A 27,760-nucleotide genomic window follows, 5' to 3' on the forward strand; every position below is an offset into this window, starting at 1 on the left:
ACACTAAAAGATCTTTGGAGTTTTATGTTCAAGTCTTTAGTCTTTCTAGAAAATTATGATTCAAACATGCTCTAAAATACTGTTTTAGACCTTAACATATGTGGTTTAAAGAACAATAATTAATACATTCTGTAAAGGACGGTAAGACTAGTACGCTGATGGCTCCAAATGAGCCACGGCTCCTAGTATGTTCACCTCTCTAGAGGCCCCTCTCACAATAATGCTGGGCTTGATCACATGATTTGCTGTAGCCAATGGGACATTAGTAGGCTTTACTCTCAAGAAGAGCTAGATAAACGCTTGCATGTTGGGCTTCTCTTATTGGAACCCAGCTCACTGGCTGTAAGAACGCTTCTCAAGATTTTTTCGAAAAGACAAGCCATGTGGAGGAGAATGTGGGTCAACAGCCAGACCCAGACATATGAGTGAGGACATCTAGGATAGTGTAACCCCAGCAGAGCTCCTGGTTGAAAAGTTTATATGAGTGACCCTGGCCGGTATCTGTGAAGCCGAACTGCCTACATTCTTCACCCACAAAACTCAAAGCAACATACTGATATTGTTTTCTGTAATTATATTTTGGAGCAGTTTGTTACACAGCAGTAGATAATGGTGACAGTAAGTGTTACAAGTACTTCTAAAGTTCTTTCTGGAAATAATTCCAAGTCCATTCTTCATTGCCATACACCTCTTACACGTCTATCATCTATTTATTTATTATTGAACCTGAATCTCTTATTCTGACTCTAATCAGTTGGAACAGAAGAACTGGGATGGCTGGTTCATGTGAAAAGCATTGTGAGAATGAGTCTCATATATTGACTCAGAAAAACACCAAATCCTTGTTGGATCTCAAGGAAAAAGAATTCTTGATGGTGGTATATACCTTAAATTAATTCTACTCCACAGTGCGATCAAACTGTGGGTGGGGTGGTCTGAGAAAATATCTTTAAGGAATTCCCAGCACATAGGCTTTGTGTGGTCTGGTCAAGCCATTTCCTCTCTATTTCTCTAAATGGAACTGTACCTTCACATCCAATTTTCGGCACCAAAATGTGTAGGACTCTCTGGAGGAATTTGTTTTCTTAAGGAATAATTATTGGAAATATGAGGTTTATTAGACTGAGAAAGACATTGGGCATATTTCCATCCTTCTTTCTCTAGAATGCATGGGCATTAGTAAAAGAATGCATTAGGAGTAGTAGCAGTAGTAGAAGTGTATTAGGAGAAGAACCCATGGTACCAAAGGGACAGTCACCATTTCTGGAGGACAGTGATACTATACCACTGAATTATGCGGATTGCATCTCAAGTTAGAAACTATAGCAATTAACTGGATCTAAAAAAAAAATGTCTGGTTATCAAGAGGGAAAAGACATAAACTGCCATCAAGGATAACAAATGTTTGCATCATTACTGTTATTTCCATTGTTTAAAGGATGTTCTCTGTGTACTTATCTATGGTATTATCTACGAGGAGAGTAAGGATGGAAGGTTTAGATACAAAATGACATTAAAGAGAGTCCAGATCCGACAATGCCACAGACGTGATACTTACAGAGAGTAGGATTTGGACAGCACTGTGGATGACCTCCAGGTACTGGAAGTCAACAATGCAGCCGGTGACAGAGACATATGTGTAATCGTCCGTCATGCCATGGGCTGATGGGGGCAGTACTCTTCGGACACAGCCGGGCCCGTGTTCCCGCCACCATGACCGGTGCACAGAGATGTTGAATGTCATTAGGTCTGTATCCTAGGTGGGCAGGAGACAAGACAGAGAAAGGAGACAAACATATTACACCACATCCTCGGCTTTTACCTTAGGAAGAATTCAGGATGAATGAAATTGCTGAAATGGTTTAAATTCTAGGTAAAGAATGACAAAAGATGAACCTAACATGACTGCATGTGTCAAATGAATGAAATAGCTTATTTTTCATATGGGTTATAGCTATTCAGTGGGGAGATGTAATTCTTTGAATGATAACATTTTAAGGTTAGCACACACCGAAAATTCAGAGATGATATATTTGTTTAAAAATTCATATATTTATTTAGCTTTTTTATTGGACTGTTGCTGATATACAATGTTGTTTTAGTTTCTGCTGCACACCAAAGTGACTCAACCACATGTATACATATATCTCCTCCTCCTTGAATTTCCTTCCCATTTAGGTCACCACAGAGCATTGAGTAGAGTTCCCTGTGCTATACAGTAGGTTCTCATTACTTCTCTATTTTATAAACAACATCAGTAGTGTATATATGGCAATTCCAATCTCCCAATTCATCGCACTCCTCCCTTCAACTATATGGTCCACTTTGGAATTGTCTTCTCTGTTTTCTTATTGCTCCATTGCCACGGGCATCACCATCATGGTAACATGTGCTGAGAGAGTACTTTTGCCTGCGAGACGTTGTTCTAAGCAGTTTCCATATATCACGCATTCATGCAGGTATCGTCATCCTAATTTGCAGTAGTTGCATAATGGTCCCCCCAAATCACATTTACATCCAATTCCCTGGAATCTGTGAATTTCACCTTATACAGCAAGAATAGGACTTTGTAGCTATGATCGTGGTAAGGATCATGAAATGGGGGGATTATTCTGGATTATCTGATGGGCCCTAAAGACAATCACATGTCTCCTTTTAAGAGGGAAGCAAAGGGATGCTAGACACAAGGAAGAACAGAACAACAGGGTGACCATGGAGGCAACAAGTGGAGCGATGTTGCCACAGGAATGCTGACCACCACCAGAAGGTGGGAGAGATTATCCCTAAAATCTTTAGGAGAAGATTATCCCTAAAACTCCGGGGGGAGCCTGGCCCTGGCAGCATCTTGATTTCAGTCCAGTGAAACTGATTGCAGACGTCTGGCCTCCAGAACTACGAGAATATACACTTCCATTGTTTAAGACACAAGGTTCGTGGTAGTTGTATAGCAATCATAAAAAAAAAAAAAAAATTAAAGCAGATGAGGAAAGTTGGTCACAAAAAGGAAAAATAAAGTGCCCAACCTCATTAATAAATAAATCAAAAGAACTTCCTATGTATAGTAGGGCTTCCCTGGTAGCTTAGCTGGTAAAGAATCTGCCTGCAATGCAGGAGACTCTGGTTCCATTTCTGGGTTGGGAAGACACCCTGGAGAAGGGATAGGCTACCCACGCCAGTATTCTTGGGCTTCTCTGGTGCCTTAGTCAATAAAGAATCCTCCTTCAATGCAGGAGACCTGAGCTCAATCCCTGGGTTGGGAAGATCCCCTGGAGGAGGGCATGACAACTCTAGTATTCTTGCTTGGAGAATCCTCAAGGACAGAGGTGCCTGGCGGGCTAGAGTCCATGGGGTCACAAAGAGTCAGACATGACTGAACGACAGAGCACATGGCACAGCATGTAGCGGTAAACCCAGAACTTGATCCTATGAGGTCTGTACTTTCAGCTGTGATGTGGTGTTTTCCCATTCCTCTGTTCCCCTGCCCAACCCTTTACAATTCCTCAGACCCTGAAGGGAGCTAGTTCTTTCCTCTTTAGTTGTTTTCAGAAAATGCCACCACAGCCGAGCAAAAGAACAAAGAAGGCAAGCCTTGACTTTTCCATATCAAAACAGACTTCCAGAAACTCCTAACAGAGACACCTGTGCAGATGTTTTAACTCAAGAGAGGTCTTTTAGTATCTGCAGAGTGTCAGCTATGAAGGACTAAGGTTATAATGTTTTTGTCATAAATAATAGTTTAAAAAGAACAGAGGAGGAACCAGACTCTTGGCTCCCAGACAAAGTAGATTACAGCTGCTGGTGTGGAGCCGGAAGGAGGAAGGGTGGGGATGGACAGAGGGCAAGGGCGCCTGCCGACCACAGTTGGTGGACCGGGACATGGGTCTGCTGGGGAACTGAAGATTCAGGAGCCGAAGAGTGGGTCCATTCCCAGCCTCCGCTCCCAGAGAGCTTGTCATCACTAGTGCCAGGGGGACGTGTTGAGTGGGTACCACAGATGGCCCCTGTTCAGCCACTCAGGGGCCACCCACTGACTGTGCACCCATGAATGATGCAGCTCTGTACAGACCTGTGCTACTTAGAGAACCGTCCTCACCTGAGTGGCATAGGACACTCCTAAGTACGAGGCATCGGGTTTGGAACTCTGCAAACTTTCAGGAAACTGGTGTGAAATGGAAAGTTCTTGACCTTCTAGGTGGCTGGTCCTGAAAACCAGTGAGGGAGCCCCCAGAGCAAGGACAGTGGAGGACCCTCTCGCCTGCTGCTCTGCTGTATGTGGTACTCACATTGTGAGGTGAGAAACATTTCCAGTTCACGCTAGTAGGCAGCTATTCCACCGTTTCAGATTTTCCTCAACTCGATTCAAAGTACCATAAGTATGCCTGTGATTAGAGCAATAATAAAACATGTTCTTCTCTTTCTTTTTTTTTTTTTTGGTGTTGGTTTGCTACAAATATCATTCAGTTACCTTCACAGTTACAGCATTTTATGGATAATAAGACATTTTACATCATCCTGTTTTTAGTTGTTGGTTGGCTATATGTATCATTTGCAGTTACCCTCTGGAGGGAAAGTATCATAGAAAAATAATTGCTTTCGCTAGTGAATTCAGTTTCACACAAGGCAATTTACCTTCAGGCAAACTGCATGCTACTCTCTTTCCTGGCCATCAGATTTAATCTCTTAGGGTTAGTCTTGGTCACTGCAGACAAACTATTATTTTTGATGTTAATAGAATTCATTAGGTTCAGGATAAATTAGTATGATCTCAAAATTCATAGCAATTTCTACTCTTTAAGCATTCTTACCCTTACCTCATGCCTTTTCTAATGCAGGACTGACTGTAAGTTCCTTTTAATATGACTTTGACTAAAATTTATTTTACCCAAATAAAACAAAAGTGAATTTATGAACTAATGATACATATTTGTTACACTCATAGAAATGTCTCAGTGTGGTTCTCAATTTGTTGGGACTACAACATATTTCTTCAATTTAAGTCTGAACTTCGCAATAAGGAGTTCATGATCTGAGCCACAGTCATCTCCTGGTCTTGTTTTCGCTAACTGTATACAGCTTCTCCATCTTTGGTTGCAAAGAATATAATCAATCTGATTTCGGTGTTGACCATCTGGTGATGTCCATGTGTAGCGTCTTCTCTTGTGTTGTTGGAAGAGGGTGTTTGCTATGACCAGTGCATTCTCTTGACAAAACTCTATTAGCCTTTGCCCTGCTTCATTCCGTGCTCCAAGGCCAAATTTGCCAGTTACTCCAGGTGTTTCTTGACTTCCTACTTTTGCATTCCAGTCCCCTATAATGAAAAGGACATCTTTTTTGGGTGTTAGTTCTAAAAGGTCTTGTAGGTCTTCATAGAACCGATTAACTTCGGCTTCTTCAGCATTACTGGTTGGGGCATAGGCCTGAAGGAAAGTTATGACCAACCTTGATAGTATATTAAAAAGCAGAGACATTACTTTGCCAACCAAGGTCCGTCTAGTCAAGGCAATGGTTTTTCCCATGGTCATGTATGGATGTGAGAGTTGGACTGTGAAGAAAGCTGATCGCCGAAGAATCGATGCTTTTTGAACTGTGGTGATGGAGAAGACTCTTGAGAGTCCCTTATACTGCAAGGATATCCAACCAGTCCATTCTAAAAGAGATCAATCCTGGATGTTCATTGGAGGGACTGATGCTAAAGCTGAAACTGCAATACTTTGGCCACCTCATGCGACGAGTTGACTCACTGAAAAAGACTCTGATGCTGGGAAGGGTTGGGGGCAGGAGGAGAAGGGGACGACGGAGAATGAGATGGCTGGATGGCATCACCGACTCTGTGGACATGAGTTTGAGTGTACTCCGGGAGTTGGTGATGGACAGGGAGGCCTGGCGTGCTGTGATTCATGGGGTCGCGGAGAGTCGGACACGACTGAGCGACTGAACTGAACTGAACTACATATTTATGGGCTTCCCAGGTGGCTCAGCAGTAAAGAATCTGCCTGCCATGTAGGAGACTCAAGTTCAATCCCTGGGTTCATCCTCGAGAAGGAAGTGGCAATCTGCTCCATTATTCATAGCTGGAAAATTCCATCTATAGAGGAGCCTGGCGGGTAACAGACCTTGGGGTTGCAAAGAGTCAGACACAACTGAGTGACTAAGCATGCACACGCACACACATATTTATAAACTGTACTATTCTTTGCAATGATGGTATAAAATTTGAATGAGAACATCAGTAGCATCAAGTGATATTTAAAATTCAAGCCTCTTACTTAAATTTGGTATAAAATTTTACTACAAGTTTGCGTATGATTTCTATCTCCTTTAGCAGTTAGATTTCAAACATTAAAAAACACCTTAACACATAATAAACTCAATTTCCTATGAGAGGCATGTCAGAGAAAATGCAACTCAGAAAACTGCAACTTTTAAAGAAAAGTAAACAAAGAAATAAATGCAGAAAATGTAGAAGATTGTTAATTTTGTTGACTCTTTTGGTTATCACATCAAAACTGTCAGTTCTGAAATACACAGGTAAGTGCTAAAATAATCTTAAAAATAATTACAAATAATTAATGCTATTAATTGTTATTTCTTGGAAATAACATTCTTGCTTAGATTTTATTTCTTGGAATCAGAATATTATCTGAGAATTCAAGCACACCATGGTTAAGAAAATTGACATAGATAATGGTATTTGGATTCATGTGAGTGTATATGATTACCAAGGGACAGTATGTAAAACAAGCAGAAAGAAAGCAAGGAGAGGGAGAAGAAAGATGAAGGGTTTGGAAGGTATCAGGACAACCTGGGGAGAGAGAGCATGTCAAGGTCAACTGGAGTAAGAACCTAAGGGAAGCTGGTAAAGCCAGAGATGAAACACCACATATTGAATTTCCTGTTTGGTGGGCCAATGGGGACCTGACAAATACAATGCCAGAAGAGCGTTGGGAAAGAAAAATTGGATTTCAAGGAATTGAGGGGATTGAGAAGAGAGGTTTGGTGTTTTTCATGAAGTTGGGACTCCAGGTAGTAAGAACATGGGATGCCGGCTTCCAGGGTGGACAAGGAGAACAACGGTCAATCCATACACCTGTTCACACTCACCAGATTATGACTTAAAAGAAAATTATTCCAGAGTATCTGCTTTTCCCTGAATGTCTACCCAACTAAATACTAAATGTTTTAAAGCCCTTTCATCTCACTAGTGTGAATCTCCATGTTGTTCCCATTTTCTTAAAGTATTCAAGAAAAAAAACCTTCTAGCACTTTTTGAAATGTTCATTATGAGGTAGACAGGACTGCCCACTTTTATTGGTACTAAGTGTAGTCACAGTATTGGAACCAGTTCAAACTCTGAAAAATTCAATATTCACCTTCTATTATAGTAGCAGCTGGTCTGGTATTCCCATCTTTTTCAGAATTTTCCACAGTTTATTGTGATCCACACAGTCAAAAGCTTTGGCATAGTCAATGAAGCAGAAATAGATGTTTATCTGGAACTCTCTTGCTTTCTCCATGATCCAGCGGATGTTGGCAATTTGATCTCTGGTTCCTCTGCCTTTTCTAAAACCTGCTTGAACATCTGGAAGTTCATGGTTCACATATTGCTGAAGCCTGGCTTGGAGAATTTTGAGCATGACTTTACTAGCGTGTGAGATGAGTGCAATTGTGCGGTAGTTTGAAAAATTCTGAAAGAGATGGGAATACCAGACCACCTGACCTGCCTCTTGAGAAACCTGTATGCAGGTCAGGAAGCAACAGTTAGAACAGGACATGGAACAACAGACTGGTTCCAAATAGGAAAAGGAGTACGTCAAGGTTGTATATTGTCACCCTGCTTATTTAACTTATATGCAGAGTACATCATGAGGAACGCTGGGCTGGAAGAAGCACAAGCTGGAATCAAGATTGCTGGGAGAAATATCAATAACCTCAGATATGCAGATGACACCACCCTATGGCAGAAAATGAAGAGGAACTCAAAAGCCTCTTGATGAAAGTGAAAGAGGAGAGTGAAAAGGTTGGCTTGAAGCTCAACATTCAGAAAACAAAGATCCTGGCATCTGGTCCCATCACTTCATGGGAAATAGATGGGGAAACAGTGGAAGCAGTGTCAGACTTTATTTTTGGGGGCTCCAAAATCACTGCAGATGCTGATTGCAGCCAGGAAATTAAAAGACGCTTACTCCTTGGAAGGAAAGTTATGACCAACCTAGATAGCATATTAAAAAGCAGAGACATTACTTTGCCAACCAAGGTCCATCTAGTCAAGGCTATGGTTTTTCCTGTGCTCATGTATGGATGTGAGAGTTGGACTGTGAAGAAAGCTGATCGCCAAAGAATTGATGCTTTTGAACTGTGGTGTTGCAGAAGACTCTTGAGAGTCTCTTGGACTGCAAGGAGATCCAACCAGTCCATTCTAAAGGAGATCAATCCTGGGTGTTCATTGGAAGGACTGATGCTAAAACTGAAACTCCAATACTTTGGCCACCTCATGCGACAAGTTGACTCATTGGAAAAGACTCTGATGTTGGGAGGGATTGGGGGCGGGAGGAGACAGGGACGACAGAGAATGAGATGGATGGATGGCATCACCAACTCGATGGACATGAGTTTGAGTGAACTCCGGGAGTTGGTGATGGACAGGGAGGCCTGGCGTGCTATGATTCATGGGGTCGCAAAGAGTCGGACATGACTGAGCGACTGAACTGAACTGAACTGATAGTAGCTGCTGCTACTGCTGCTGCTGCTAAGTCGCTTCAGTTGTGTCCAACTCTGTGCGACCCCACAGATGGCAGCCCACCAGGCTCCTCCGTCCCTGGGATTCTCCAGGCAAGAACACTGGAGTGGGTTGCCATTTCCTTCTCCAATGCATGAAAGTGAAAAGTGAAAGTGAAGTCCCTTAGTCATGTCCAACTCTGTGCGACCCTATAGATGGCAGCCCACCAGGCTCCTCCATCCATGGGATTTTCCAGGCAAGAGTACTGGAGTGGGTCACCATTGGTTTTTCCCTGTTATAGTAGAACACTCTATAATTTTTCATTAATCAAATATCTAGTCTCTCTCTTAGTCTTTGTTCTTTTAATTATCTGCTTTTTTGGTATGTGTTTAATTTAATTTTAGCTAATCCTCTCTATTTCTAGAAATGGACTCCCAACTAAAAATAATCATTTTTTCCCACTTCCACCTTAGTTGTGACTGGAAGGGTCCTTGAAACCAGTTTTGTATGGCTATCTACTCTCTTTGTCTGTTCACTTTCTTTTGTCATAAACCAGCCTATGTGAAAGTGAAAATGTGACCTTGAAGAGAAGCACACATGTATTTAAGAAAATAGATTTTGCTCAGTTTTAGAATTAGCTTTGAGTTTACATTTATATAATAAAATTCATGTCAGTTGAAACTTCTTTTGAAATACTGTTTATCTCAGAATAAGAATTGGAAAAGTGAAAACTGTACTACAGTTCTAATAATTTTCTTTTCAGTGAAGCATCAAATATTTCCAAGGGTACAATAGATCTATATAATAAAGGATAAACACTGTTCTTGTTAGAGAGGTTTAAGTGTGTGGAGCCCATTATACAAAGACTTAGCATCAGTTCAAATATATCAAAAACTTTATGCTATTTTCCTATATTAAAAGCAACTCTTAGAGATAAACTTCAAAGGTTTTCCATTGGAAAGTGTTAGTCATTTGCTGTTGCTTTCTTAAAGAACACTTCCTGTAAGCCATGAGCATGTCATAATTATTTAGGACTATGCCACTGGTGTGGAATATAAAGAACAGCAGAGTGAGGAGCAGACATTGTTCATTTTGATTTTCTATTTTTCATCATTACAACTAGGTACTTCTGCTGCTGCTAAGTTGCTTCAGTCGTGTCCGACTCTGTGTGACCCCACAGACGGCAGCCCAACAGGCTCCCCCGTCCCTGAGATTCCCCAGGCAAGAACACTGGAGTGGGGTGCTATTGCCTTCTCTGAGGTACTTCTAGGGCTTTCCAATTGTTTACCAGTGATCAGAAGCCAGAGGCAGAGCTAAGAGTAATCAAGCTTTTTGTCTTCAATCTTGACCTTAATTCCCTAGATTGAACCACTTCAGAAAGTTGTGAAGTCTCATCCATGTAGTCAATGGATATGTACGGAGTGTCTAAAATGAGCTGTGCACTGGGATTTAAGACTGAACATAAGGTCTTATTCTTGCCCTCATGGAACTTATATTCTAGCGGGGAAAATAAGTAACAAAGTAAACAATTAAGTAGACAAAATACTTATATATTGTAAAAATTAATATAAAGAGAATAATGTGATGGAGAGTGACTGAGATGTGGCTGGAGTTATTTCATACAAGGTGGCAGAGGAGGCCTCTCTGATGGTTGATATGTAGGCTAAGGCCTGTTGTTTGAGGAAGAACCAGAAGGTGTGAAGATTTGCAGAAAGGGTGTCACATGCAAACAGAACTACAAGTACAAAGTTCATGAGATGGCAAAGAGGTTTAAGTGTTCCAGGGACTGACTGAGGGTCCACATGGATGGAGTGCAGCTGAAATGAGGACAGAAATGGTATAAGAAAAGATTGAAGATGCAAGAAATAAGATATGATAGAGGCTGGGGAGGTGGTGGGATGAATCGGGAGACTGGGATTGATACTATACACTAACAATACTATGTATAGAATACACAGCTAATGAGAACCTACTGTATACATTAGGGAACCCTACTGAGTGCTCTGTGGCCACCTAAATGGGAAAGAAATCCAAAAAAGAGGGCATATATGGATATATATACATACATATATACATATACACATATATGTGTAGCTGATTCACTCTGCTGTAGGCAATAGAAACTAACACAATGTTGTGAAGCAACTATACTCCAATAAAAATTAATTTTAAAAAGAGAGTCTGAATTTTACTCAAATCCAGGTGGGAGGTCAAAGACTGATATCGCCTACTTTGCATTTTTTTTTAAAGATGATTCTAAGAATTGTATAGGGAATGGATTTGCCTGGAATAAAAGTGGAAGATAGTAAGGTGGTTACTATAGCAGGTCAGGGAATTTGGAGAAAGACGGCAGCAGCATAGGGGGCAGAACAGACAGTGGAGACCTATTTTTGGAGGTAGAAGAGAGTGTGGAGACTAGAAGAGATGAAAGAAGGAGGATTCAAGTTTCTGATTGAGCCTGTCTGCTGATGGCAGCTCTCTGAAGAAGCAGCTCTGAGCCATCAGTAGCCAACAATTGAACAGCTAGGGAGTGGGCACCCCAGCCCTGTAAAGGGAGAAAGGACAAAAATAATATTTACCAGTGTATTTCTATCAATTTGCCATTTCAAGCCATTTCCCTTAAATGTGGGTTAAAAAAAATAAGTAATCACACTAAGCAGTATTGGAAATAAGGATTTTTAGTGTAAGAGAAAAGAGACAGTTATGAGATCAAGGACAAACAGGTATAAATACTGTGATTTGGGAAACAAAAAAATCTAATGTTCTTCATATTGGTAGCATAAATTTTAGTAATATATTTCACCATCATTATTTCTTACTTTAGAAATGAGAACTAAAATATTGCCCACTATGAATTAATCTTGTTGTTGTTCAGTTGCTAAGTTGTGTCCGACTCTTTGTGATCCCATGAACTGCAGCATGCCAGGCTTCCCTGTCCTTCACTATCTCTCAGAGTTTGCCCAAACTCAAGTCCATTGAGTTGGTGAATTAATCTTAAGATGGATGAAATCGGTTCATTTAAATTTCATCCAGATGTCACCTACACAATTTTTATTATCATGTTCTGAGTTGGGGCTCTAGTACATTCAGTCATACTGCTAACTATATAGTTTTCATTAAAATGGACAATGTTGTGTTCATTTATTTTTTTCTGATCTTTTAAATCACTCACTTGAGTACCTTAGTCCTAGAATAAAGAGTACTTGATAAAAATAACTCTATTGCTGAGTCTTTTATTTATATTTGCATCTGGATTAGCTGAATTTTAGGATTAGTACAGTTTTAGTTTATAAGTGTATATATTCACTGTTTTATTTAAAGGATTAATATAAGCTCTATTTCCTTATTCTTTGAAGGTTCGGGTACTGTAGGCATGGCACTTTAAACATGTAAGTAAAACTGTACCGCTGCTAAAAAAAATGTGATGTTAAAATTGAACTGAAAATATCAAAGTGTACTCAATTTAAAATCACTATATAGAATGTGTGTGTGTGTGACCTCTGGCCACTGGAATGGCTTAGAAACAGTGTTACCCCAATAGCAATGAGAACTTCTGGCTCATGTCCTCTAAAACAACCCCTCACTAAGAAGAACCAAGGTAATTCCCTGGAGAAATGCTAAATCCAGCTGTGGTACAGGAAGCAATAAGCAGAGTATGGAACGACTTTTGAGCTAGAAATAAAGAAAACTCACAAATGAATGGGTTATGGTATATAAAAGGATGTAGGAGCCAGTATGAGGGGTCAATAACTGACTAAAGTTGTGATAATTTGAACATTAAAAAGAATAATGATTGAGGCCGATGAAACACACTGAATTAATGAAGACCTGTGATTCCATAATACTCAAAGAAAGGCAGAAAAACTCACTGGTAATATTTAAAGGAGCTATACAACACCTTCTCTGAGATACCCATTCAATTTTGTTATGGCTGCTTTACAAAACAACATTTATTAATTATAAAAAAAAATTTTCTTTGAAAAATGAGTGACTAAGGGAAAGAATTAAGCATTTATTTTGCTTTTCCAGAAGGCATTATGTTTCAAGATAACCAAGTCAATGAAGTAAAGCTATATAACTGATGTCAGGTAAACAAAGATAGAAGAAATGAAAGAATTTTTTTAAAATTACAAATTATAACGTAACTAATTGATTTTTATAAGGATTTAAGGATTTGGGCTTCCCTATTACTCAGACAGTAAAGAATCTGCTTCCAATGCAGGAGACTCAGGTTCAATCCCTGGGTCGGGAAGATCCCCTGCAGAAGGAAACAGCAACCCACTCCAATATTCTTGCCTGGAGAATCCCATGGACAGAGGAGCCTGATGGGCTACAGTCTATGGGGTCACAAAGAGATGGACACAACTGAAAGATCAACACTATAAGGATTAGTGATTAATAGCAAAAAAAGAAAATTAAGTAGTTCATGTAGTGCCAAGTACATAACACAACTTTCTTTTTTAGTCAAGTACTACTACAGAAAAATATATTAAAAAATACATTTCAGAACTTGTGAAATACACATAAAATGAAATTCAGGGGAAATTTTATGGCATTAAATATTCAGAGTAGAAAAGAAGAAAGCCTGAGAATTAATGAACAAAACACACTGTTCAAAAATTTAAAAAGAATAACAAGTTAAGACTAAAGATGTTAGAAGATGTAGATACAGATTTAATTAACAAATATTTGTTATGTGCCTACACTGTACTGGGACCTGGGACGAATCCAGAAACCAAACAGACAAAATCTATGCTCTAGTGAAGAAACAGAGTCTAGTATGAGAAGACAGACTATAAATATAAGCAAAAATAAAGTCTCTTTCATGTTAGAAGATGAGTGTTTATTAAAAAGAGTGGAGGAAGGACAGCCAGAAAGATATAAAAGCAGAAACTAATTAAAGATACAGTAGAAAGGATCAACAAAGCACAGATTTGTTTCTTTAAAAATCCAGTAACATTAACAATGCCCCGGTAAGGGTGATCAAACTTATATCATTGTCCAGCTGGCATGGTGTGTGCTCAGTCGCTCAGTCATGTCCAACTCTTTGCGACCCCATGGACTGTAGCCCACAAGGCTCCTCTGTCCATGGAATTCTCCAGGCAAGATACTGGAGTGGGTTGCCATGCCCTTCTCCACGGGATGTTCCCTACCTAGGGATTGAACCCAGGTCACCTGCATTGCAGGTGGATTCTTTACTGTCTGAGTCACCATGGAAGGTGGCATGGCAGCCACTCAAATACAGGACAATGATCAGTCATAAACAACATAAGGTGGCAACATCTAGAAGTTTAAATAGGCATGCCTTGTGATTCTGCAACTTTACCCTTCTGAATTTACCTAGCTCACAGGTACGCCTGTACATACATGTAAGCATGTTCATAGCATTGTTTGAAACAGTAAAAATTTAGGAACAACCTAAATGTCTATTGAAGATTGAGAAATTGGCATTCATACAAAGAAATGCTATGTGAAGTAGAAAATTCCCTGGTGGCTCAGTGGTAAAGAATCTGCCTGCCAATACAGGAGATGCAGGTTTGATTCCTGAGTTGGGGAAACACAGTGAGAAGTTTACAAAAGTCTGCAATTTAAAGGAAAACTTCCGTTGTTCTTTTAAATGTCAAGCTCCCCTCCTCTCATCTGTGTTTACTGTATAGCTGTCCATTCATTAACCATGTCTTATTTTATGCTACTATTGATGTGCATCAGGTCTACAGGGCAGAACAAGGGATCTCCCTGCAAAAACAGCCTTTCAAAAGCTAAGCATCTGTGCATTGAATGCAACCACGTTTTCAATGCAATAAAAAACCCATTTCATGCCAGGGATGCCTCAAATATTATTTGCGAAAGTGCAATGTACATTCCAGGTACTGACATTTATGGTATGTATTTGCTGCAGTTGATGACACTAAGATTTGCCTACTGATGATTCTTTAACAATAAGGATACATTTTGTTTGTAATCTATGAATTTTAAACACCTGTAGTTTACTTTGCTAATTATCAAGCCCACTCAACACATCTGGCTTCTCTGTCTTTGTGTTAATCAATAATTATTTGATTACAATGCTATGCCTTTTATGCTAATTAGGATTTTGAGACCATAAAATTGTGCTTCCTGCTGGTACTAATGTGTTATATTTATAGTTTGTTGTATTCATAACTCATGCTGCATGTACATGCATGCACACATTTTACTTCATTTGCACAACAGAAATGTTTCTGTTCAATCTGTTTTTTGCTAAATTTGCCATCTGAAAAGAAGATCCTTGCTTATTTTAAAATTTTGGTTGGAAAATTCCTTGTTTGCAAAAAATAGATGTTTGTTTTAATGTGATGAAGTGAAGTGAAAGTTCCTATGTCATGTCTGACTCTTTGTGACCCCATGGACTGCAGCATGCCAGGCTTCGCTGTCCTTCACCATCTCCCAGAGTCTGCTTTGAGTCAGTGATACCATCCAACCATCTCATCCTCCATTGGCCCCCTTCTCCTTTTTCCCTCAATCTTTACCAGCATGAGGGTCTTTTCCAATAAGTCACATCAAATGGCCAAAGTATTGGATCTTCAGCATTAGTCCTTCCAATGAGTACTCAGGTTTGATTTCCCCTAGGATTGATTGGTTTGGTCTCCTTGCTGTCCAAGGGACTCTCAGAAGTCTTCTCCAGCACCACAACTTAAAAGTATGATCCATTTAGTTGTTTCCTTTTCGAAAGGTAGCTGGATAAACAGAATAATATTGGTATTTTTGACCTGTGGATGTGGCTGCTGGTGTGGTTTAAAACCCTCTGCAAAAGAAGGCTATTTTTCTTAATTGCTTCCTTTGCTCAAATAATTGTGAAGGCTGGAAAGAGGTCTGATTAATTGTAAACTTGGATGTGGTAAAAACCTCTCTGGCAAGTCCTTCTTTCTCACCATCAATCTCAAGTTGCAGAGTAACCATCTTGGATGGCTTGCAGGAGACAGTGTCTCGGGGTCTGGAAGTTTCAGAGACAAGGATTCAAATACAGCTCTGGCTGGATTTCCACTGTAGCCGTGCCTGGGTGTCAGCCCATTCTTATTGCTTGGCCCTTCATTGGGGTCTTCACATTCCATGCAAATCTTAATGTGTACATGTGTGCATATGTGTGCAAGGGGACTATCCATTTGCTATGGGGCAGGAGCTAAACTGAGAATAAAAGCCTACATCTATCCATGATATTCATTTTGAGGATATTGTCTGTCTTTCTGCCTCCATTGATCCTCTGACATGACTGGGAAGTAATTACATCAAGTATGGAGATGCTTCATTCCATTTTATTGTCTCTTTTTAGACAGATCCCATAAGTATATAAGGTCCAGTGGCCATAAAGGACATTGTTTATTTTATCACTATTTAATTCTTTTGGTAGTAGAATAATATTTAAGGTTATTATTACTATTTTTTTACCCTGTGACTAAGTCATCAGGGTAAATTTCTGACTGTCCTAAGGAACTCAAGATGCTTCCAAACTATCAATCAATACACATTAGAATGTGAGTTCTTACAGCAAAGATTAATCTCAATAATTTTAATTCCCTTAAATGAAGTAAAGACCACTTTGAGCTCCTCCTTAAAGTTTACTTTGAAACTTTCCAAAGAATTTGTTGTTCAGTCACTCAGTCGCGTCTGACTCTTTGTGACCCTATGGGCTGCCTGCCCTTTTCAGTTTGCAGATCATAAGGACATATCAATTTCTGTTGTCTTTAAAGATGGCAGCTACTCTTAAAATACCCAGCTTTTCTGAAAGCAGATTTAGCTACACTTTCCATAAGTACCTAGTTGAAGACACATTATATTATCCAAAGTAGAATACAGGGGTCGAACCCGTGTCTCCTGCTGGCAGGTGGATTCTTTAGCACTGAGCCACCAGGGAGCCCTACTATAGAACAGATAATTATGTTAATAAATTTAAAGATCTCATTAAGTCACAAGAACTTCTCTGAGAATGAATGCATAAATTTTTCTTGCTCATCTCTTTAACAGAAATGCTATTTATAGTCTTTGTTCTCTATGCGTCATAGTGCAAAAATTTCATATTTTCATCATTAGTACTCCATAACCTAAAAATATATGTTATATTAATTATGATATATTGATGAATGATGACCAAAGATGTTTAGAATTAGTTTAATTCAGAGCCATTTATGTAGAAAATGACTCACAATCTGATATAGTTTTCCTTTAAGAATGATGCTTTGAGCATCTTGTCAACCAATGACAAGGCCTGATGGCATCTTAGTTGTTATTTGAGAATTAGCATTGTTCATCAGAGAGCTTCCCTAGTGGCTTAGACAATAAAGAATCTGACTGCAATGCAGAAGACCCAGTTTCGATCCCTGGGTCAGGAAGACACCCTGAAGAAAGGAATGGCTACCCACTCCAGTATTCTTGCCTGGAGAATTCCATGGACAGAGGAGCCTGGTGGGCTGCAATCCATGGGGTCACACAGAGTTGGACATGACTGAACGACTGACACTTTTCATAGTGTCCATCAGAAGCTCCATGCATACTGAAAGGTGTGGTGTAGGGTCACAGTTTGGTATTGAGGACGGTGGTCCAGTCAATAATCAGAATATTCCCATGTGATTCCTGAGGCTGAAAAATCTCATCAAGCAAGAGTTCAGCCCTTTATTTCTGAGTCTGGAAATGAGATATGCAGTTTTTGAAGAAATCTAGCATGGATAGAGGAGCCTGGTAGGCTGCAGTCCGTGGGGTCGCTAAGGGTCAGACACGACTGAGCGACTTCACTTTCACTTTTCACTTTCACACATTGGAGAAGGAAATGGCAACCCACTCCAGTGTTCTTGCCTGGAGAATCCCAGGTTTGGGGGAGCCTGGTGGGCTTCTGTCTATGGGGTCACACAGAGTCGGACACGACTGAAGTGACTTAGCAGCAGCATCAGCAAGAGGAGAGGGTTCGATCCCTGCGTAGAGAAGATCCCCTGGAGAAGGAAATGGCAACCCACTCTAGGATGCTTGCCTGGAAAATTCCATGGACAGAGAAGCCTGGTGGGCTATAGTCCATTGCGTCACAAAACAGTCAGACACGACTAAGCACAGCACACAGCACTATAAAAGTTTGTTCGGACACCTTCCAAAAATATATCAAACAGGAGAAGATATTTTTTTCTTTTTACTGTCAGAACTATTATATGTTTACAGGTGTCTGTGTCCTCAGTGAAGGGCAGTGTACTTAGGACCATATCTAGCTGGGGAATAAGACCCCATATTAGCTGTGCCACACACCTGGCAAGTGAATCTGAAAGCACAGTTTGCCTGATCATGTGTGTGTGTTAGTTGCTCTGCTGCTGCTGCTAAGTTGCTTCAGTCATGTCCAACTCTGTGTGACCCCATAGACGGCAGCCTACCAGGCTCCCTCGTCCCTGGGATTCTCCAGGCAAGAACACTGGAGTGGGTTGCCATTTCCTTCTCCAATGCGTGAAAATGAAGAGTGAAAGTGAAGTCGCTCAGTCGTGTCCAATTCTTTATGACCCTACGGACTGTATCCTGCCAGGCTCGTCTGTCCATGGAATTCTCCAGGCCAGAATACTGGAGTGGGTTGCCATTTCCTACTCCAGGGTATCTTCCTGACCCAAGGATTGAACTCAGGTCTTCTGCATTGCAGGCAGATTCTTTACTGTCTGAGCCACCAGGGAAGCCCCCGCCTGATCACAGACGCACTGTAAAACACAAAAACCTCAATTTGGGTAGCAGGCTATTGGCTGACTTAAAATTTTTTTCTTAACTTTAATCAAAGGAGAATTGAAATAGTAGGACAGGCACTTGTACTCTCTCTGTATCCTTAAGTAATTTCATTTTCCTTCACCTCTGGAACATTGTCTAATTTTAGGCCATGTGCCAAGTAGCAGTACTTTAGACAAAGGTCATAAAATTTCAATTTAAAAGTCCGGGTAGTTCCCTTATATTTGAAAATCGAGGCAGCCTTCAGCAAAGGACTATACTCTTCAGCACATCTACCTTTCTTTCATATTTTTAAAATTTCAGCTTCTAGATGTGACTTGGTGAGGTACATATTACCCGTAGGCAGATTAAGCCATGAAAAAAATTGGAGAACCTGTGACATAATTCTGTAAGGGTAGGAACTTCCCAATGATCCCTTCCCCAGGATCTTACATTATATTAGAAACAAGTATGTGCTATTCCATGGTCCTCTGCAAAGATCCACGAAGAAGGGAGGGGTGGATGCGTAATACCTATCAGATGCATTCTGGGTAAGGAAGGACTGACCATACGTAACTCAGAAACTCAGAAAAAGATCCACGAGAACAGAATTCTACGGGGACGTTCAGTAGACCTGGAATCCATGGGGCAGAGCCATGCATTATACACAATTAATAAAAGACAAAATTTGAATTATAATATAATAATTTCATTGAGGATTTTTGCAGCTATTGAACGATTTATAGCATTCTTTGGTCATTTATTTTACTTATGACCATGAATTCTGTCCTCAAATTCAGATACTTTATAATAAAATGCACTATACAATGCAATGCACTATACTCCTGCAATGCAGGAGACCCAGGTTTGATCCCTGGGTTGGAAAGATCCCCTGGAGAAGGGAATAGCAACCCAGTCCAGTATTCTTGCCTGGAGAATCCCCATGGACAGAGGAGCCTGCTGGGCTATAGTCCATGGGGTTGCAAAGAGTTGGACATGACTGAGCAACTAACACTCACTCACTCATACAAAGCAAATTTATTTATTAACATTTAGAAATATAAATGTTTCTATAATTTACTGTGAATGCATAAATGTGTTAGGGCCATCATTTCATCATAAATACCAGGTATTGTTATCAAAAATATTCTGGGCCATTTATATAATTATTCTCAATATTAAAAAAGATTCCACTCTGGGGATGTATAAATCACAGCTTCTTAGTTTGATAAATACCTAATTTGGTCATAATTACACATAAAATGAGGGCTTTGCTTCACTGTGTATGAATTGTGACAATTTTTTGCCAGGTCAGTTCTTTCATGTGATAGGAATGTATTCAGATTAGAGAGTCAACCAACCCACAGTATTAGTCTTGGTGATAGTTGAAATTTACCTGTCAAGCAAAGTATAACACGAATGGATTATTTGTGGACATACTGCTGAGAATCAATTGAGAACAAAGACAGATGCTCAGAGTAAAAAGAAAAAAAATAAGCTAGACAAGATCTCAGCTGACTGTAGAACAGCGATTCATAAGATTAGGTCATCCCAGAAAGTCTCAAAGCTTGTCCTATGTATTAAAATGTCAACAGTTAGTTCCCAAGAGGATGTAACCAGGCTCCTAGTCAAGACAAATTTGTCAATGAGCAGAAGTAAAGGACCTGGTCGACAAGCAGAGGGCCCATTTTTAGGGTGCTAACTACTTTCGATGGTTCTTAGATTTTAATGGAGTGACGGCCCTCTCCCCCTTTCTGCTTCACTCACGTCCTGGCTGTACTACCTGCCACACAGGTCTCTGCTCCCACAACTCAGAAAAGCAGAATAATGTGGAAGAGACACAAAGGAGCTCAACCTACACAAGAAAAAAGGAAAGATAGAGTCTAAACGAGTCTTCTCTGATCTAAGTTTCCACATCATACACGAGCTAAACATAGCACTGCAAAAAATTCCAAGGGTCACCCTATGCCCAAGATTTATTGGAAGGCAATCATAATGTCCTGTCCTGATCTTCCTGGACTTATGAGGTAGGAGTGGCATGCATGCATGCTCAGTTGTGTCCGACTCTTTGCAACCCCATTTCCTCCTCCAGAGGTTCTTCCCATAGCACAGGGAACTATACTTAATATTTTGTAATAATTTAAAAGGGAAAAGAATCTGAAAGAAATTGATATATGTGCATCTATCACTGAATCAATTTGCTGTACACCTGAAACTAATACAACATTGTAAACCAACTCTTCTTCAATTTAAAAAACAAAATGCAAAATAATATATACAATTTAATATTAAATGGTCAATTCTGAATGCATTAAAGCATTAAATATAAAATATAGACCATAAAAAATTAGAATAAAAACATGGAGATTTATCTTAGGGTGGGGAAGTACTATGCAAACAAAAATATCAAAGGAAGAAAAAAGAAGATGAATAGACTTGACAAGTTTGCTTTAGACGACAGCTAATGAAAAGGAGAACTGGTGTTGGAATAAAGAAATTGACTGACTTGCACTTGTGTTATGGTAGGATACTTTGAAAAATGATTTTGCCACAATTGAATATTTTTAACTACAAGTTAAAAGGAATCGTATTTATGTAAATTATACCATGTTTACATAGATAAACTGGCTTACGACATTGAGGAAAAATGCTACTTGAATTAAACAAAATGCACTAAAATGTCTTTTAAAAACTTCATCAATCAATAATTGGTTTAACTGTATTTTTCAGAATTTGGTCAACTAGACCGATGTCCTTAGGTGTGATCACAAAATTAAAGCACTAATGAATTATTTATTTGTAAAATATGTACAATTGACAAGTCTACAAGGATGTAACAAGAAATGGTCCTTCCATTTACCACAGCTTTTTTTTTTTTTCTGAGGTTGTTTTACAAGTAGTTGTATACTTGGTTAGTATACCATACTAACCAAGAAAACAGTGACTGTAGGTTAAGGAGCCTAAGAGATAATAGAGAAAAAGTCATGTTTTAGAAAAGCCATAAACTTTATTCTTATACCTGTAATTTTTGCCATCTGATTCACCATCAGAAAGATTTTTTGGGGAAAATCATTGTTTGTCTAGTAAAGTTAAAAGTTTTGAAGTTCTATTTATAAACCAAATTTTCTGTACTCATGCAAAAATGCAAATTTATAGGAAAATAACTAAAATAAATACTGCTTAATAAGAATCTAATTCTGTGTATGTAAGTATTGACACTTTTAAATTAACTCAGAATCTGAAATTAGTGGCTTGATCAAATTAGCTAGATAATGGCTAGTCATCATTTGGTATTGTAAAAATACAACTTTAATTACAATGAACTATATAACACAATAAAACACACAGCTTTAGTTTTTAAAAACAGACTCTAGTACTGTGATGTTAATCTTATTAGGTAGAAATCACTAATTGATGAAGCAAAGAGTAAAGTACAGGCAGCCATAAAAATCACTTTTCAAAGTGAGAAGCTTAATGGGGAATATTCTCATGCTTCTATGAAAATGACTCAGTGAAGTATTTTCAAAATATAATAAAACACTTTAGCTAGAAAATGAATATCCTTTCTGCAAATAAGTGTGACCATTTAACAACTGACGCCACAGAATGTCTGACTGAAAGGTGTCCTCTTCACATTTCACATTCTGGGTGTGACACTATTTTTAGCGGTAGTCAAACCCTCATTTGCAGTTAAATGTGAAAGTGATTGAACCCCAGTCTCCTGCATGGCAGGCAGGTTCTTTACTGAGCCACCAGGGAAACCCATTTGGAGTAAAACTCAGTGCTATCTCCTGATCAAATGTTCTTTTGCTACGGCAATTTTAAAGTAGAATTGAAACGATAATACTGTAACTGTGGATATAGCCTCCTTGTTAATTTTGTCATTAGACACAGCTTCAGTAGCAGGTGTTAATTTCTAGGTGAATTTCAACTGGGCTTCTTGAAAGATGATTCCTAACAGCTGCTATCCTCTAAGCTTTTTTTTTTTTTTCTGAGAATTCCAGTTCCCAGGCCAAAGGGGGCAGCTCTCCATGTGCCAATTAGTGTTCCGATGCCAGTTCTTCAGGATGATATTAATCTCCATGCCACAGATTCATGTATTTTTTAATCTACTTCAAGAACAAAAAGGATATAATGGCCCATTAGGAGACATTAAATTCTGATCATTTCGTTAATGTTCTCGCTAATATGTTTTCTATAAAGTTGCTCACTTTTATAACCAAGATTCTAGTGTCATGGGTTAATGAGCCACATAGCTTCTAATGCTGTACATCTGCCATCAATCCATTATCAGGAAAGGACTCATCCATCGCCCTAGCAGATGGATTAGAAGTCCTGCAGGGGTAAATTAACCCCCGTTCTTTTCATCTCTTTCTTTTTTTAAGTTTTCAAAAAATTTATTTTATTTTTGGTTGCGTTAGGTTTTCGTTGCTGCACAAGGGTTTTCTCTAGTCACAGTGAACAGGAGCTACTCTTCGCTGTGGTTCCGAGGCCTCTCAGTGTGGTGGATTCTTTGGTCAAGGAGCACAGGCTCAGCAGTTGTGGTGCACAGGCTTCGCTGCTCCAAGGCATGTGGATTCTTTTGGACCAGGGATCGGGCCCATGCACCCTGCACTGGCAGGTGGATTCTTATCCACTATACCACCAGGGCAGTCCTTAACTCCCATTCTATACGGCTATGTCTTACAGGTGTGCAGAGCATTTCCACATACAACCATATTTCATTCTTAAATCCAGTCTTTAAAGTCTGGAGGATGTGTATTAATACCCTCATTTGTTTGCAGCACCTGGCAGGGAAGCACAGCATCTTCTGTATCACTGACCAAAAAGATGGGCTGGACAGGGTCTCTCTTATTGGGAAGGTCACTGGCTGACTCTGAGGGATGTGGGGGGCGGGCAGTAATGTGTATACACTCAGTCAAAAAGACACCGGGTGACCTAGCTCTGAGTTTTGGATAAGGAGTCTGTGTTTGAACTACAAAGCAGATACATGTCAGGGGAAGGGGGCAGATGCAGGCTGCTGACTTGTTCCTTGTCCTTTCCACTGTGACTTATGCCAAGTTCTTTGGAGGCACCAATTCTGACAACTTCTACATCAGATTCACAGCAGACAGCAAGGTGATTGAGCCTGTTTCTTTATTCCCCATCCCTGACTGGCCCTGGCCTCAAAAGTTGACTCCCTTCAGATCTGGGGTGTCCTGTTTTCTAAGGTAAACTTGTTCCTCTATGAGGTGGTTGTTCAAAGGAAAGGCATGAAATCCAACTCCTGAAAGGCAGCTGGGAGAGAAAATCTGCTGCAAAGACTAAAACTACTTTCCATATCTGTGAGAGCACCATAATTGCTTTTTCTGGACACTGTCACAACAGCATAACCAGAAAAACAACAACTGATAGCTAACACATACACAGCACTTACAGAGTGCCAGCCATAATTCTTAGCACTTTATGTATTTTAACTGACAGACCACAAAACAGACCTCCCACATGGCTCAGTGGGTGAAGAACCTGCCTGGAATGCAGGAGAAGCAGAAGTCATGGGTTCCATCACCAGGTCACGGACATGCCCTGGAGAAGGGCATGACAACGTACTCCAGTATCCTTGCCTGGAGAATCCCATGGACAGGAGACTGGTGGGCTACAGCCCATAGGGTCACAAAGAGTCGGACATGACTGAAGTGACTCTAATTTGTAAAATATGAGTAACAATAACCTTCTATGGTTGTCATGTTATATGAAACAACCCATATACAATATTTAGCAGAAATTCAGTGGTTTTCTTTCCAGCTAACTTTTTATCTTAATCAAAATAATATACATACGACAGAGAAAATAAAACAATTGCTTTGAACTGTGGTGTTGGAGAAGACTCTTGAGAGTCCCTTGGACTGCAAGGAGATCTAACCAGTCCATTCTAAAGGAGATCAGTCCTGGGTGTTCATTGGAATGACTGATGCTAAAGCTGAAACTCCAATATTTGGCCACCTCATGTGAAGAGTTGACTCACTGGAAAAGACTCTGATGGTGGGAGGGATTGAGGGCAGGGGGAAAAGGGGACGACAGAGAATGAGATGGCTGGATGGCATCAGCGACTCGATGGACGTGAATTTGAGTGAACTCTGGGAATTGGTGATGGACAGGGAGGCCTGGCGTCCTATGATTCATGGGGTTGCAACGAGTCGGACATGACTGAGCAACTGAACTGAACTGAACTGAAAGACTTTTAAAGAAAAAGCAGTCCTTTCTATTTTGAGTTAAAGCTATCTTAGCATTTTGCTTTTCTTAAAAAAAATTATATACACTAAAAAATAATACTGTCATCATTTAAGTAAAGTGTTACTCCTTCAATAAACCAGTCTGAATACAAACTTCATACTTGTTTTTAATAAATGAAAACCAATTATGGTCTGTGCAAACTGTTACATAAGAAATGCCATACTATGGTACGAAAAATTGATCTATTTCTAAAATAAAAAATGGGGACATATCTGGCAAATTATATTGCTTGCTGATCCATAAACTTGCATAGATCAAACACCCAAGTACAAGAGTTAAATATCTAATACTATATCCCTAAGGAAATATTACAGTATCTGGATAAATTGAAACTGTGATCTGTCAAGATCTAGAGGCTTAAGTATAATTCTGCTTTGAAATAAATATTTATAATAACCACCTGATCCTAAAAAATTCCAAATACATTACAATTAGCTTTCAGGCTCTCTCAGAAACTGATTAAGCTTTCTATAGAAGCAATAAACTAAAACTCCATCTGTATTATTAAATTTAGTAATAGAATGAGAGCTTCTATGTATCAAAATCTTATTTACTGACACATATAAACTGTAAAACTGTTTACTTCAATCTGTTCTTGGTTTGGAAGCTAACAAATTTTAACCTATGAAATTTCATTTAGAGGATATTCCTACTAATTAAATAATATCCAATTCATAATAGATGTGCTATGTAACCAAATGTGAATATTAATCTCAGTAATTATTAGTGAAATTATTGGTGAATCTCAGTAACTATTTATTACAGAAAGCAGTGATCAAGACCATCCCCAAGAAAAACAAATGCAAAAAGGCACAATGGTTGTCTGAGCAGGCCTTACAAATAGCTGAGAAAAGAAGAGAAGCAAAAGGCAAAGGAGAAAAGGAAAGATATATCTGTTTGAACACAGAGTTCCAAAGAATAGCAAGGAGAGAAAAGAAAGCCTTCCTCAGCGATCAATGCAAACAAATATATGAAAACAACAGAATAGGAAAGACTAGAGATCTCTTCAAGAAAATTAGAGACACCAAGGGAACATTTCATGCAAAATGGGCACAATAAAGGACAGAAAGTGTATGGACCTAACAGAAGCAGAAGATATTAAGAAGAGGTGGCAAGAATACACAGAAGAACTGTACAAAAAGATCTTCACAACCCAGATAATCACAATGGTGCACTCACTCACCTACAGCCAGACATCCTGGAATGCAAAGTCAAGTGGGCCTTAGGAAGCATCACTATGAATGAAGCTAGTGGAGGCGATGGAATTCCAGTTGAGCTATTTCAAATCCTAAGAGATGATGCTGTGAAAATATTACACACTCAATATGCCGGCAAATTTGGAAAACTCAGCAGTGGCCATGGGACTGGAAGAGGTCAGTTTTCATTCTAATTGCAAAGAAAGGCAATGCCAAAGAATGCTCAAACTACCGCACAATTGCACTCATCTTACACGTTAGCAAAGTAATGCTCAAAGTTCTCCAAGCCAGGCTTCAACAGTACATGAACCATGAAATTCCAGATGTTCAAGCCGGATTTAGAAAAGCCAGAGGAACCAGAGATCAAATTGCCAACATCTGCTGGATCATCGAAAAAGCAAGAGAGTTCCAGAAAAACATCTACTTCTGCTTTATTGACTATGCCAAAGCCTTTGACTGTGTGGATCACAACAAACTATGGAAAATTCTGAAAGAGATGGAAATACCAGACCACCTTACCTGCCTCCTGAGAAATCTGTATGCAGGTCAATAAGCAACCGTTAGAATTGACATGGAACAACAGACTGGTTCCAAATAGGGAAAGGAGTATGTCAAGGCTGTATATTGTCACCGTGTTTATTTAACTTACATGAAGAGTACATCATGAGGAATGCTGGGCTGGAAGAAGCACAAGCTGGAATCGAGATTGCCAGGAGAAATATCAATAACCTCAGATATGCAGATGATACCACCCTTATGGCAGAAAGTGAAGAGGAACTCAAAAGCCTCTTGATGAAAGTGAAAGAGGAGAGTGAAAAAGTTGGCTTGAAGCTCAACATTCAGAAAACTAAGATCATGGCATCTGGTCCCATCACTTCATGGCAAATAGATGGGGAAACAATGGAAACAGTGACAGATTTTATTTTCTTGGACTCCAAAATCACTGCAGATGGTGACTGCAGCCATGAAATTAAAAGACACTTGCTCCTTGAAAGTAATGTTATGATCAATCTAGATAGCATATTAAAAAGCAGAGACATTACTTTGCCAACAAAGTTCAGTCTAGTCAAAGCTATGGTTTTTCTAGTAGTAGTGTATAGATGTGAGAGTTGGACTATAAAAAAAGCTGAGTGCTGAAGAATTGATGCTTTTGAACTGTGGTGGGGACTCTTGAGAGTTGCTTGGACTGCAAGGAGATCCAACCGGTCCATCCTAAAGGAGATCAGTCCTGGGTCACTGGAAGGACTGATGCTGAGGCTGAAACTCCAATCTTTCAGCCACCTGATGTGAAGAACTGACTCATTTGAAAAGACCCTGATGTTGGGAATGATTGAAGGTGGCAGGAGAAGGGGATGGCAGAGGTGGTTTGATGACATCAAGGATTCAATGGACATGAGTTCGAGTAAGCTATGGGAGTTGGTGATGGACAGGGAAACCTGGCATCCTGCAGTCCACAGGGTCGCAAAGAGTCGGACACGACTGAGCAACTAAACTAAACTATTAGTGACATTGTGCTTTCTCAAAGATATTAATATTTGTTGAACAGATAACACAGGAGTTGGTAAAATGTGCATTCAAAGTATTGTTAACTTTGTCTATTGCAGATTTTTACTTAGGGAGCTATATCTGTATGTTGCATTATTGGAGAAAAAAGGAGATATTTAATTTTATTAATTTATCAAATACAATAAATCTCTAGTATGTGAAAATGAACACTGTAGTACTGTTTTAGATGTATTTAATGTTTTCACCCATTGAATTCTACAAATAGCAGTCAGTGTCTATTATGTGTAAGCACTGTTACACACTACGAGCGAGTCAAAATGAAAACTGTACCATCTTGCTTTTATTGAGATGTAATACTGAAAACACACTG

At 39.5% G+C, this 27,760-nt stretch overlaps 1 protein-coding gene across 1 annotated transcript in view; it reads right to left on the reverse strand.

Moving 5' to 3' along the window:
- NKAIN3 (sodium/potassium transporting ATPase interacting 3) overlaps positions 1–27,760 on the reverse strand; it is a 563,225-nt gene that overhangs the window by 142,443 nt on the left and 393,022 nt on the right. The window contains exon 4 of the mRNA XM_055432401.2: positions 1,559–1,756. Coding sequence (XP_055288376.1) covers positions 1,559–1,756 — 198 coding nt within the window. The remainder of the gene's footprint in view (positions 1–1,558; positions 1,757–27,760) is intronic.

The sequence above is a fragment of the Moschus berezovskii genome, chromosome 16, assembly GCF_049115385.1.
Source record: "Moschus berezovskii isolate FMDL1 chromosome 16, NW_MosBer_1.0, whole genome shotgun sequence".
In the NCBI taxonomy this organism is placed as follows: Eukaryota; Metazoa; Chordata; class Mammalia; order Artiodactyla; family Moschidae; genus Moschus; species Moschus berezovskii.